General features: G+C 36.7%; 1 protein-coding gene across 1 annotated transcript in view; it reads right to left on the bottom strand.

Moving 5' to 3' along the window:
• Window positions 1-14,698, bottom strand: part of LOC106879584 (uncharacterized) — a 57,895-nt gene that overhangs the window by 17,148 nt on the left and 26,049 nt on the right. The window contains exons 2-5 of the mRNA XM_052973271.1: window positions 13,057-13,156; window positions 10,388-10,473; window positions 5,717-5,787; window positions 3,856-4,816 (exon numbers count right to left, since the gene is read on the bottom strand). Of these exons, the coding sequence (XP_052829231.1) occupies window positions 3,856-4,816; window positions 5,717-5,787; window positions 10,388-10,473; window positions 13,057-13,134 (1,196 nt within the window). The 5' untranslated portion in view covers window positions 13,135-13,156. The remainder of the gene's footprint in view (window positions 1-3,855; window positions 4,817-5,716; window positions 5,788-10,387; window positions 10,474-13,056; window positions 13,157-14,698) is intronic.

The following is a 14,698-nucleotide window of genomic DNA, read 5'->3' as shown; positions in this document are numbered from 1 at the left end:
ACCATTTTGAGCGTGGCCGTTGCCAGTACCGCCTGACTGGCTCCCGTAGGATTTTCGAGTGAGATCGTTGCCAGTGCCCCTGGACTGGCTTGTGCAGGTGGCACATAAAAGACACCATTTCGAGCGTGGCCGTTTTAGTGCGGGTGACACGTAAAAGCACCCACTACACTCTCTGAGTGGTTGGCGTTAGGAAGGGCATCCAGCTGTAGAAACTCTGCCAAATTAGATTGGAGCCTGGTGTTGCCATCCGGTTTCACCAGTCCTCAGTCAAATTGTCCAAACCATGCTAGCATGGAAAGCGGACGTTAAACGATGATGATGATGATGAATGATTTGAACATTTATTCTCAATATATTTCAGCAGATGTTACCACAAAATATGTTAATTGCAGTTTTATGTAGGTCATAAGAGAACATCTACTCTATATGCCGACAATGTGCTCATAACATTTTTGGCTCATTTATGCAAAAATTTCTGGAGCACCAATGTTACAATAAGTGCCTCAGTAAGAAACACACAGTCCTTTGAGCTTTTAAATAAGCCACTGGGCTTTGTTTATAATTTCAACAAACTATTTGCTGATTAGTGCTTATATCTACTAACCAATGAAATAATCATTATTTGCACTATATATATTATTTGATAAACACAATATGTTTTTATGTGTTACTATTAGTTTCATGTGATGAGAACATGCCAGACAGTATTTTTTAACAATTAAAGGGGAAATAATTCTAATTTCCCCATCCCACCATTTTGCTTCGTTTTATTTTATTTTCCATTTTCTGGACCTTTTATATCTATTTCCTTCTCACATCTTATTGTCCAATTTTTAGTTTGTTATGCCAGGTGTGCAGGGCCTGAAGATTGTGCTGAGACACCAGACATGTTAAAAAATACTGTCTGGCATGCTTTCACTACATGAAACTAATAGTAACACATAAAAACATACACTGTGTTTATTAAATAATATTTATCTCTCACCAGATGGGGTACTTTTTTTGTTGATCTTACCACATGGAATAGTACACAATATATATATATATAGAGAGAGAGAGAGAGAGAGAAAGAGAGAGAGAAAGATAGAGAAAGAGAGAGAGGGGGGCAAAGACATTGAAAATACTTGATTATGAATATACACATACAACAGATGAGTGGGTAAATGATCCTATTTTACTACAGGCACTGAACTGTGTCACAAGTAAGGCATTAACCACACTAATAATAACAACAAGAGCACGCAGAGAGTGAAAACCTCCACCAAGGCAACACTAACATCCTCTCAACGATTAGCGACATGATTTTTAAAATGAGAATATCTGAAATAAACTCAACAGCTGTCACAAACGAGAATACTAAACATGAACCCGACCGCTCTCAATGGTAGTCATGGAAATGTGAAGGTGATTGTAGAAAACTTAGTAACAGTAATAAATGGTTTATCCTTATATAATAGAAGCCAAAGTTAACAAATTCACCATCCAAAATAGTTTCAAAGGCGGAGGTAATAAGTTCTACTCAAGAATTTTTAAATAAATAGCATGAGACCTTTTGGTTTTCTCTTCTCTTAAATTCCAGCCTTCCTTTGGTATTCCTGTTGTTTTAGATCAACGTATAGATGTATGTATATATGTAAGTATACTGTTAAGTGTTAATATGTATGCATAATATATATATTATGAAAATATGTTAGTGTTATTTCATTTCTGAACGGTTTTGCTGCCGTCTATAGGTAGTTTGATTTCTTTATCCATCAATTTTGGATCTTTTCCCTTTGAACGGCAAATCGAGAAATTAATTTTTTGTAACTAAACACTTTCAAACTTCGGACACTGGTAGAATGTGTCATATAAAACATCTTTTACTCTAGTGTTGTTGAGAAAAGTTTATATTTTTAAAGTTATTTCGTGTTAAAGTAGTCATGTTTCGGTAATTTCAACCAAACAATGACGTGTATTCAGCTGAATAAAATTACTGCCGTTGTTTGTCAACAACAACTATCAGTGGTGTGTATTTCGTTTGTCACTGTTATTTATGACATCATTTATGCATTTGTACTGGCTTTAGCTTTAGGGGGTTAGGGTTAGGGTTGGGATTTTAGGGTTAGAGTTACGGAAAAAAGTGAAAAATGAAGAAATTGGAGGGGGGAGGGGCAAAAAAGTCTTTCCGAAAATAGTAGCTGAAAAGCAGGAAAAAAAAAACTAAAAGCAGTAGAAATGGTGCCATGAAGTAAACATGCTGCAGATACACTCGTTTATTCATACAAACATAACCGAGATGAAATATGTCATAAATAACAGTGACAAACGAAATATACACTGCCGGAAGTTGTTGTTGACAAACAACAACAGTAATTTTATTCAGCTCAATCAATGTCATTGATTGGTTGAAATTACTGAAAACGACAACTTAACACGAAATAACTTCGAAAATAATGAATTTTACAGAATAAAAGAGGTTTTAAGTGACACATTCTACCAGTATACGATGTTTGAAAGTGTTTAGTTACAAACAATAAATTTTTCGATCTGCCAGTCAAAAGGTAAAGATCCTCAATTTCTACTAAGATAGAGATGCGAATAAAATTAATAATAGAGAAACAAAAATAAAACATCGGAAACAGCAAAAAGGTAGATAATTGAGAAAGACTTGAAAGTGAATGTAAGATCATAATCATGTAAGTAAACATAGCAAATAATCCAGAATCCTTGTCCAGTACCGGATCGATCCCAAAATCTAATCAGTTTTGCCAGTCACGAGGCCAAACATCTCTGAAAGTTTCATCCGAATCCATCCAGCATCTTGTCCATGGACAAACAAACAAACACGACTGCAAACAACACCTCTGCCTTCGCTAAGGCAGAGGTAATAAGAATCCTTTCTACTATAGGAACAAGGCCTGAAATTTGAGGGGAGGGGGCTAGTTGATTACATTGATCCCCAGTGCATAACTGCTATTTATTTCATTGACCCTGAAAGGATGAAAGGAAAGTTGACCTTGGCAGAATTTGAACTGAGAACAAGGATGGACAAAATGAACAATAATAATCCTTTCTACTAAAGGCACAAGGTCTGAAATTTTGCAAGAGGGGCCTAGTTGATTACATCAACCCGAGTGTTTCACTAGTACTTAATTTATTGAACCTGAAAGGATGAAAGGCAAAGTCAACCTCCACGGAATTTGAACTCAGAACATACCGACAAGCGGAATACCACCAAGCATTTTATCCAGTGTGCTAATGGTTCTGCCAGCTCTCCAGCTTAATGATGAAAATAATGGTTTCAAATTTTGCCACAAGGGCAGCAATTTTGGGGAAGAGGGACGAGTTGATTGCATTGACCACAGTGTTCAACTGGTACTTATTTTATTGACCCCCGAATGGATGAAAGGCAAAGTTGACCACAGCAGAATTTGAACTCACAATGTAGCAATGGATGAAATACTGCTAAGCATTTCGTCCAGCGCGCTAATGCTTCTGTGAGCTTGCCAGCTTAATAAAGATAAAGGTGTCTTTGAACAATGCATTCTATTACACCATTCAATCACTAAAACAAAATCAATGATTAATCTTCAGAAAACAAACAACAGATGGTGTACTATTTCATTAGACTCTAGTCAGTTATTAACATTCATACAACATGGTAATCATTTCTTATTTCATTCATTCATTCATTCATTCAATCGTCATCTACACTATCTTTCATACAATGTTTTTGATAGAGACAAATATATTTCTAGCTACAAGTGAAGTATCAGTGAACCTGAATATACAGAACCATTTTCACATAAGTTTACATGGCAACCTAATCAATACAACAATAAAAGACTCAAAGATGTCAAATTCCAGCATTACTTTTCAGAATAAAGAAGTTTCTTCCTTGTTGCTGTTTCCTCTTCCTTCTCATCTTTCTCCCCATTGGATCTTTTCTCACCACTGGAGTGAGGTTTTCTAGTTGGCCGTTCTAGTTTATTTTCCAAAGGAGTGCTAGTATCATAACTTGGCTTCATCTGGAACTCTTTTCTTCTCTCTGTGTTGCCAATAGACAATACACCATTTCTTTGATCCTTCGATGACTTCAGTTTGGTATAAGTCTTTGGTTGTGTAAAAGAATTAATACTGCGTTTGGAGTTTTCATTTTCTCCCATGCAAGAGGAGTTATCTTTTTTTTTCTGAAGTGACCGGTATGAAAAGCTGGGTTTATGTGCTGGCTGTCGGATGGGTTCATCATGGAACATATAGCAACTACCTCTGTCATGAACTGTGGTAGGTAAGGCCTTCTGAGGTGGAGGTGAGGCTGGTTTCCGGGCATAACAAGGAACACGACTGGTGACTTCTGGTGTGTTCATGCGACGTGGGGCCTTGAAGTGTTGGCTTCTCAGATATGCATCATTCTCAAGCATTCGACGCTTACGGTTGTCAGCATTTGCCACAAAAGAGTCAGGCAGACTAGGACAACGGAGTACATTTTCTTCAGGTTTATAGTGAATTAACATCAAATTTAGCCGACAAGTAGAAAAGTTACACTGGCTACAGGTATACTTCAAATGGTCACTGGTCTCATTTGTGTAACTAGTAATAGTGCTGGTGGCACCTGATGTAGCCGGAGGACTGTCAGGAAGTAAATCTGCTTGGTTGTGTGAACTACCAGCAACAGATGACTTACTGTTGAAGGAACTATTAAATATAGAGTCAGTTGGATTCTTAACTGATGAGCTTTTTTTGTGTGTAACATCAGTGTTGTCCTTGGCAGCTTTTTGAGCACATTTTAGAGCCATTAGGAATCTTTGACTCAAATCATTTGGCAGATTTTCACCTGGAAAGAAAAATAAAATACAAAGAATTATAATAGATAAAGCCAAAAAAAAAAAATGATACACAATATAAATAGGGGAAAAATTATTTTATTTTTCCCCTTTTATTAATGATGTTAAGAAGAAGTAAACTGGAGAAGCACAAATACAGGGGACAAGCAAGGAATTGATCATGTGTCACCTGTCACTGCTACTGCATTGATCAAGACCATCTAACAGAAATATCAGATAGTATAATTCACCATTGTAAAATCAATGAACATTTCTCTTGTGAAGAAGGCTATCAACACTATCAACACACTATCAATTAGTCTACACCCTGTTTATACTAGGATATAGATTTATCTCTCGTATGCCTAAAATTACGAGAAACCAAAGTCGAGTATTAGGTTTGTGAATCATTATCGTTCGGAAAAAAAAAAAAAATTTAATGGTTGAGCTTGTAAGCCTATGTCAGTTTTATGATGTCTGGTTATTTTAATAATACATTACAAGGAAGGATGGCTATAGACCAGTGATTCCTAATGTGGGGCGTACACCCTACTGGTGGAACCTGGGAAAACTAGGGTTGGGGATGGGATCCAAACTTTCTTTTTTCTTTTAAGTGGGACATGGAATTGTGAAAATCTTTTTTTCACAGCAGACATACTACACCTACACTCAGCCTAGCCAAACCAATCTCTCCAGCGAAGCATATTGTGTGAAGACTGTTTGTTACAGTATAGTGCTACTCTAATGCTCTAGTGTGGACATTTCTTTAAAGAAAGTATATAATCATAAAATTTTAAAGATAAAGTTCTTTTTTTCCAACCACTGGTGGGGCATACATTTTTTTGGAAAGTTATGGTGGGGCATAGGGGGAAAATAGGTTGGGAAACATTATTGTAGACGTAAAGTCTTACCTTTCTTTATGTAGTTCTTCTTGTGTTCTGTATTAAATGGCATGATATTAGATTCAGAACGAATAATATCACTGGAATAAAAAGTAAATAAATAATAACTTTTACACGCCAGTCACATAACAGTTTCAAATTTTGGTACAAGGCTAGCAATTTTGAGGAGAGGGGGAAGTCAGTTACATTGAGCCCAGTGCTCAACAGCTACTTTATTTTAGAGCCCAAGAAAGTGAAAGGCAGAGTCATCCTCAGCAGAATTTAACCTCAGAAACTAATAAGCCAGAAGAAATGCTGTTAAACATTTTGTTCGACAAGCTAACGATTGTGCCGGTTCACTGCTTTTCACTAGTCACATAGCAAATGGGCTCAGTGACAAGTGCAGTATGTTACATAAAAATGACTGATTACTTAAATGACATCTGTTAGTCAACTAATCTGTTAGCTGAAACTATTACTGGGCCATGTGTCATGGCCGAGATATAGGCATCTTCCCAGGTATTTACTAATAGATAAACAAATGACCAACCTGGCCTGTGGACTTGAGTGGGCAGACAAGGGGTAAAAATAGGTAAAAAACGAATGCTTAGAGATGATCTACAAACTTACCTTAAACCAGGGGTGATATATCTTGTGAACATGTGTCATTTCTGAACTGATTCCATAGGAATAAAAGAATAAGTCGACAGTCCTAAACTATTTAAACTGTCATGTTTTCACATCCTTCAATACTACTACACCCCACTCAGTTGCTGGGGGGGGGGGGGGAATCTTGTCTTATGAATACTTGGTAACCGCACAAGTGCCAGTGCTACAAAAAGAAAAGCACCCAGTACACTCTGTTAAGTGGTTGGCATTAGGAAGGGTATCCAACTCGAAACTAAGCCAAGGCAGATACTGGAGCTTGTCGGTTCCTATTAAACCATTCAACTCATACCAACATGATGTTAAATGATGAGGATGATTATATAATACTAAATAAACAGTGAGTTATAAAGTTCTGAATATTGTATTTTTACTTTAGAGTTGGTGTTTCTTACCACCATCTGCTAAATGTGCTAACTTTTGTAATTGATCTTTAGCCAAGATAAAAATACTTTCATGGAAGTTAAAATCTAAAATTTAAGCAGCCTAAACAATTATATTTCTGCATTATTAATTCCTCTAAAGAAAGTGCAAGCTAGTAGAATTGTTACTATGCTGGATAAATGCTTAGCGACATTTCTTTCAGCTCTTCGCATTTGGAATTTAAATTCCACCAAGGCCAATTTCCTTTCATCCTTCCAGGGTCAATAAAATAAGTTTTAGTTGAACACTGGAGTTCACGTAACCAACTTCTCTTCTCAAAATTCCTCTAACATAATTAATGTCCCTAGATTAAATATTTTACAATATATCAATGAAGACCGCAGCTATTCACGTTAGCCTTAATAGCTACAATGTAATAAGTAAGCTGACTGCAAAACTTGTCAGTAGTATAAAATGTGTTTAATCCTTTAGCATTTAAACCAGCCACAACCAGTCAAAATATTCTATTTGTTTTATGTTCAAACTGGCCAGATCTGGCTTCTCATGTCTACCCTACCAATGTCATTCTAAAAGTAAATGATGAGATCATCAAAATCTCAAAGCTACAAGATAATGCATGATCAATTCAAAATAATGTAAATAAATAAGCATTACATTTGATAAATTAATCTGAATGCTAGTGGGTTAAGAGAAAAGATTAGATATTTCACCATAACTATTTCTAGAAGAAATTTCAAGTCAGGTCTTTTACTGTAGACTTGAAAAGTGTAAAAAAGTAAAACAAATAAAGAAAAAAAATCAGCAGAAAGTGATAGTGATACAGGTATATAGTAGGGACGTGCCACCTGGGTAGGCAAGATAGGCAATGCCTACCCTGAATAGTTACATTTTACTTTTATAGCAACATATGCACCTAATTCAATAAAATTATGAAGGTTACTCTGAATACTATGCATAAAATGCAAAATATTTAATTTTTTTGTAGCTTAGGTTGGCATAATTTGCCTCTGCTGTTCAATCTCAGTAAAACTACGCATAGTACTGCTGTAGTACACATGCTGTGTACATTCCTATAACATTTTCTTTAAGTGCTATAAAGGCAGAAGTAATTCTGCCTCCAACTCAGTCGCATGCCAGTGTTTTGCTTATTTTTTTTGCGTGTTTTACTACATAAACATCACCAACTGCCTACTCTGAGTAATTACTGATGGCACATGCCTGATATATAGTATCACAAGTAAAGGGTAACGAACTGAATTCTTTTTGGTGAGGGAGTAAAATGTTTTGAAAATAAATACTGTATTTCAACCCAATAAACACGAAAATAACTTACAAACATTATATCAAATAACATTTGTGCTAAGGGAACTGAAAATATTTCATTCTCTCTAGGAATTTTACATGGAAAATAGAACAATTATCTACATATAAGAATGTCACAAGCAAGATGGTGGAATGGTTAAGAGCTCTTTCGTTTGGTAAACAAACATTTTCAGGTTCTGAAGAAATGTACAAATTTTACAGAATAAATCCAGGAAAATAAACCTGTTACAAGTTTCTCTGTCCTGTCAGATTAATCTTTTAACATTGAGGTTACTCTATCAAATGTAATAGTTATTTATTGACATTGTTTTGCATTATTTTGTAGCTTCAAAATTTCTTCCATGTGGTTGTTTAATTTTAGAAATGATATGGTAGGTAAGCATGAGAATCTGGATCTGACTGGTGGTTTGAACATAAAACAGGTAGAATGTTTGCGCTGGATGTGATCGGTTTAAAAATCAAAAGGGTTGACGAATTGAACCTACTGAATGGTGTGTGTGTGTGTGCATGCACGTGCAGCTATAACCTAACAACTATGAGGAACTACAATTTAAATAGTTTAGAGAAACTGGTTGAAAGTCATTACAGAAATTATAAAAGAACAGTCTTTGAATAATTTAAACGATTCCATTACTTTATGCTATGATTTCAGAAATAAGCATAAAAATCTACATTGAATATTATATTACATTATATTATTTCATATCATCATCATGAACAATGTTATGAAATATTATATCATAATCATTTACCATCCATTTTCCATGCTGGCATGGGTTGGGCAGTGTGACAGGGGCTGGCCAGATGAGCTACGTGCCTGTTTTGGCATGGTTTCTACAACTGGATACTCTTCCTAACGCCAACCACTTTACAAAGTGTACTTAGTGCTTTTATGCAACACCAGCACAGGGTGCTTTTTACAAGCCTGCATGATTAGGATCACTCAGCTGTAGCGGGATGCAAGAGACATGCCTGTATGCAAGGACAACCACAATTTTACTTAGTTTGACATGTCTTCTCAAGCACAGCAAACTGCCAGGAGTCTCGGTCCCTTGTAATCTCCTCTGTGAGGCCCAACATTTGAAGATCCTTTCTCACCACTTCATTTCACATCTTCCACACATTCTCTCCACAATTAGAGACTGACACTTCTTGATACAACTCTCCTCATCCATAGGCAGAGTCAAGATTAGCGCATCTAAATAAGTAGTATAATATTATATTATAATCTAATATAGCATAATATAATATCATCATCATCATCATCATCATCGTTTAACGTCCGCTTTCCATGCTAGCATGGGTTGGACGATTTGACTGAGGACTGGTGAAACCGGATGGCAACACCAGGCTCCAGTCTGATTTGGCAGAGTTTCTACAGCTGGATGCCCTTCCTAACGCCAACCACTCAGAGAGTGTAGTGGGTGCTTTTACGTGTCACCCGCACGAAAACGGCCACGCTCGAAATGGTGTCTTTTATGTGCCACCCGCACAAGCCAGTCCAGGGGCACTGGCAACGATCTCGCTCGAAAATCCTACAGGAGCCAGTCAGGCGGTACTGGCAACGGCCACGCTCAAAATGGTGCATCTCATGTGCCACCCGCACAAGAACCAGTCCAGGGGCACTGGCAACGATCTTACTTGGCTTGCCGGGTCTTCTCACGCACAGCCCATTTCCAAAGGTCTCGGTCCGTAGTCATCGCCTCGGTGAGGTATGAAATATTATAATATAATATTGTTATATTTTGGGATGGTCATTTTTCTTTTTCCTGTCACTATATATTTGTTCTTCACTTGTTCTTATTTTATTTTATGTCCATTGTCTGAAAATCTTTCGTCACACATCTGTGACTTCTTCAGCAACTCTTCTATTCCACAAGTCTCCTCCTGCTCCACTTAGTCCATTCTGTCCTTCTATGATGTGTATCCTTATCTGTGATGTGATATGTATCTTTATCTGTGTGTGATGTGAATCTTTATCTGTGATGTGATGTGTATCCTTATCTGTGTTGGAATTACAAAACCCAAAGTTCAACCAAGCCAGTTCAATTTTAACAAATAAAAGAGAAGAACCACATTTTCTAGCATACAAGTTAATGTAGTACATAGTGTAAACCTTGAAACATAAGTATTCCTCCAAATACTGCTGTATTTCAAATGGAATTTTTGGTCCTCAAAAGTAGACTTGGTGTAAAAGTCAACTTTTATTTTTGACTGTAAATTTTGGATTAAAAAATTTGGCTTGTATACCACAAGATATGGTAGAAATTATTTTTGCTGAAAATATACTAAACTAAAGACTAATCAAACATAATATCAAATACTTACTAAGCATCTTCACATGGAAAAGTGATATAAGCTATAGGATTTTTCTTCCCATGATCAACAATTTTACAGTCTTCCTGGGCTACAACCTGTTTAAATAAAAACAGTTTACAGGTCATGTATCAAAACAGATATATAAAATAAAATACAAAATTGTAACTATTAACTTTGTGTATGTGTGTATCTGTGTATGTATGTCAATGTATAAAAATCTACCAATAAATTTTGTCTGACCCAGGCAAAGCATAGGAAAGTGAACATTAAAATGATAATATTCATTCATGTCCACTTTTCCATGCTTGCATGGGTTGGACTTTGAGTCAAGTTGTTTTCTTCAGCTAGATGCCATTCTTCCAGTCACCAACTCTCACCTGTTTCCAAGCAAGTTAATACATCCCCATGGTCATATATGTTCTTGCAGAGTATTGGAAATCAATGACACTGCTTGCATGACAGGGACAATAATTTACATCTATTACATGATGTCAAGACAAAGAAGGACAAACACACACACACATACACATTGGGTTTCTTTCAGTTTCCATTTAACAAATCTACTCACAAAATTTTAGTTGGCCTGAGGCTATAGCAGAAGTCATTTGCCTAAGGTACCAAATAGTGGGACAGAGGTTTATCTTTGGCTAGGTATTTCTCCTGCAGCTGTCTTACCAGAGATATAGCATCAGTGGTGCATTTCCCTGGCACGAACCCAAACTGCATCTCATCTAAACTGACTCTCTCCCTAATTAGTTGGGCTATGACCCTCTCAGTGACCTTCATTACCTGATCCAACAACTTGATACCTCTGTAATCATTTGTATCTAAAGCGTCACCTTTACCTTTGTAGCAGTTGACTATGGTTCTGCTACACCAGTCATTGGGTATGACTCCTTCATGTATCACCTGGTTAACTATATTGGTGACTAGGCTATAGCTGACACCGCCAGATATTATGAGCATCTCTGTGGTGATTCCTGATGGGTCAGGGGCTTTCTCTGTTTGCATATGCTTAATTGCTTTATCTACCAAGGCACTGTCACTTCAGATAGCTGGTGCCTCTGTCGGCATCCGGCAGATTCTCTTTCTCCCATTCATTCTCTTTATTTAGCAACCTTTCATAGTGGCATCTCCAAACCTCTCTCTTTGCAGCCTCGTTTAGTGCAAGTGAACCATCATTCATGCGAACACATTTCTCTCCTACGACATCACGATTCTCTCTCACACACTGTCTTGCAACACGAAATACCTCAAGTCTTTGATCCTCATGGTGCAGAACAGCCAAAATTTTCTTATCTGCTTCCCCTCTGGCTAAATAAACCTGACTCCTAGCTTCCCTTCTGGCAGTCTGATACAATTCCCTGCTACCACCGTTCTTCCAGTCTTTCCAAGCGTGTTTCTTTTCTCTAATGGCCTTATCAACAACATTGTTCCACCACCACGTTATCTTGGGTCAAGAGGAGACTTTGCACCAACCACAGATCTGGTCAGTGGACCTCAGCAGGTTGTCCCATAGCAACCCCCAGCTGTCTTCCACATCATGTGATGCTATATCTCCCCTCTATTTTGCCAAAAGTACCCTTAAGCTTCCAGACCCTTCTCCCCCATGCTGATCGCCTACTGGGCATCCATTTAGCCCTGACCCTGAAGTCGCTAACTACAAGCATATGTTGCGAGGCACATTCTTCACCTGCGAAGGTTTTGGCTTTTATAAGTAGCCATAAATACAAGAAATAAATGAGACTCAGCTGAATTAGTTACTCAAGATGAAGCACCAAGTCAGCCCGCTATTACCAGCACAGCTCAAAGTATGGTGAATAAAATCAGAATGAAGCAACTTGAGAGAGAGAGAGAGAGAGAGAGAGAGAGAGAGAGGGAGAGAGAGAGAGAGAGAGAGAAAGAGAGAGAGAAAGAGAGAGAGAGAGATAGAGAGAGAGAGATGGCATCCATCAGTCTTGCAGAGTAGGGAGGAGAACAAAGAGCAACTTCTGAAATGCTTAAAGCCCTATCTTTCCCTGTTTCGTTATGACTGACTTAGAGCAGAACCAGAACTGGCGTTTTAAAACAAGCTTCTGAATTAGATATCAACATTCTTGCCATCAACATCTATCATATTGTCATAATTGCTTTAAAATTTTGGAAGGTCAGCAATTTTTTTAGGGAAGGGGTTAGTCAATTATGATGGCCCCAAAACTCAACTGGTACTTGTTTAATTGATCCTGAAAGAATGAAAAAGCAAAGTTGACCTCAGCAGAATTTGAACTCAGAACATAATGAGTTGGAAAAAATATTACAGAGCGTTTTTTCTCATTCTCTAACAATTCTGCCAGCTCACCACCTTCATACTGTTATAAATGACAACAACAACTCTTAACATTGAGTGATATTTTCAGGTTATGTCTGTCACCCTAAATTCATTGATGTTGTAAAGGTACCTCTGTTTTCAAGGCAGATGATCAAGTTGGTAATTTACTTTATTTAAGTATAAATGCTAGCATGGAAGAAGGACGTTAAAAGATGATGATGATGAAGAATCACTAACTGCCAATGAGAGCGTTTTCAACTTGTAACTTGGATTAATTGGTGTAGAGTATTTCTGATCTTAGCAAACAAAGGAAAAAAAGAAAATAACATGCAACATTTTAGGCAACATATTCTATTGAAGCATAGTTTACCTCTGCAGGCCACCATGGATAGCGAGGGACTTTTGCCCAAACAACATCTCCTGGAGAATAAGTCACAGCAGCACACATTCTTCTTCAGATTTGCAAGTTTCTACAAAACAAGAGAAAATTTAATTAACAATATGTATCGAACATTACAAAATAATAATTCTGTTACTGTTTGCATGAAGTATTGCCTGGTTATATATATATACCATATCATCATCATCATCATCATCATCATCGTTTAACGTCTGCTTTCCATGCTAGCATGGGTTGAACGATTTGACTGAGGACTGGTGAAACCAGATGGCTACACCAGGCTCCAATCTGATTTGGCAGAGTTTCTACAGCTGGATGCCCTTCCTAACGCCAACCACTCAGAGAGTGTAAAGGGTGCTTTTATGTGCCACCAGCACGAAGGTCAGTCAGACGGTACTGGCAACATAAAAACCCATGTAGATTGTGCACCTATGTAATTTGTGCAGGTGATTTTCAGGATATAATTTGTTAGAAAAAGTTTCTACTCATGTAAAATTCGCACCCAAAAGTTTTCAGAATTGCTGATATAGCCAAGGGTAAAAGGTTTTCAATTTAGTTGTATTTAGCATAATTTCACTTACTTATGATCAGATTTTATTAAATTTTCATTAAATAAAAATAATTTCTGTTTAACAGGTATCACATTGAAAGTTATTAAATTGCAAAGTGTTTGTGTTGTTTATAATAAACTTTGTTTTACATTTCTTGCCCACAAGAGATTATGTCCGATCTTTAGCATACTGCTGTATGTCTTCTCAAATCACGACCACAAGAAAAGTTGTTGATAAGAATTACCAACAAAAACAAAGATGATAAATATGAACAGGTGTTGCAAATTACCAATAAACATCAGCTTGGATGACACTTTACTCAACTGACAAAGGAAGGTGACCGATCAAACTGATTATGTAAACAATTCTTTTCTGCTTATTCTTGTCGGAACCTTTGATACAGAGTATCAAAATTTTAATCCCTTTCACAATTATAAAATGTTAAGCAAACTTTAAAATTTGTCATTACCGTTATTGTCAGTATGGGCAGAACTTATGAATCGTTTACTGTGAAGGAGAAATTAAATATGTTGAATATGTATTTGAACAAGGCAATAGAGCCAATGTTCGAAATTGGCATAATCAGTGACAAACTTAAAACTGTGCTTAGTAATAAACAGACAAAAATAAAACATACAATCAAGATTATCCATATCATTACATTTTTTTTCTGTCAGGAATGTCAATACCATTATGTATGTCAATGGTGCTCTATTGCAATAGGTAGAAACTCCAAGCAATGTAAAATATGGCCCGGACCGTGATTACCAGCATGAACGTCAAAAAGTAGTTAACCATTTAATGGTTTTAGTAAATTTATACAGAAAAAGTAAGTATTATACCGCCCAGCATAAATAAAAGTCAACTTCATATTTAAGCCATTATTTTTTCTGTAAAAACCTATTCTGACATTAAATGAATCGACTTCTGGTACAAATGTTTGTTTTGTACGTCTTTTCTCAACAAAAAAATTTTTTTTTTAATTCTGGAAACAATCTACTCATGTAATTTACATACCCACTAAAGTTTATTTTTATTTTTGCAAAAAAGTGCGTTAATTA

The sequence above is a fragment of the Octopus bimaculoides genome, chromosome 15 (assembly GCF_001194135.2).
Source record: "Octopus bimaculoides isolate UCB-OBI-ISO-001 chromosome 15, ASM119413v2, whole genome shotgun sequence".
NCBI classification, from domain to species: domain Eukaryota; kingdom Metazoa; phylum Mollusca; class Cephalopoda; order Octopoda; family Octopodidae; genus Octopus; species Octopus bimaculoides.
The sequence above is the reverse complement of the archived record's forward strand: the minus strand, read 5'-3'. Positions and strand labels throughout refer to the sequence as shown.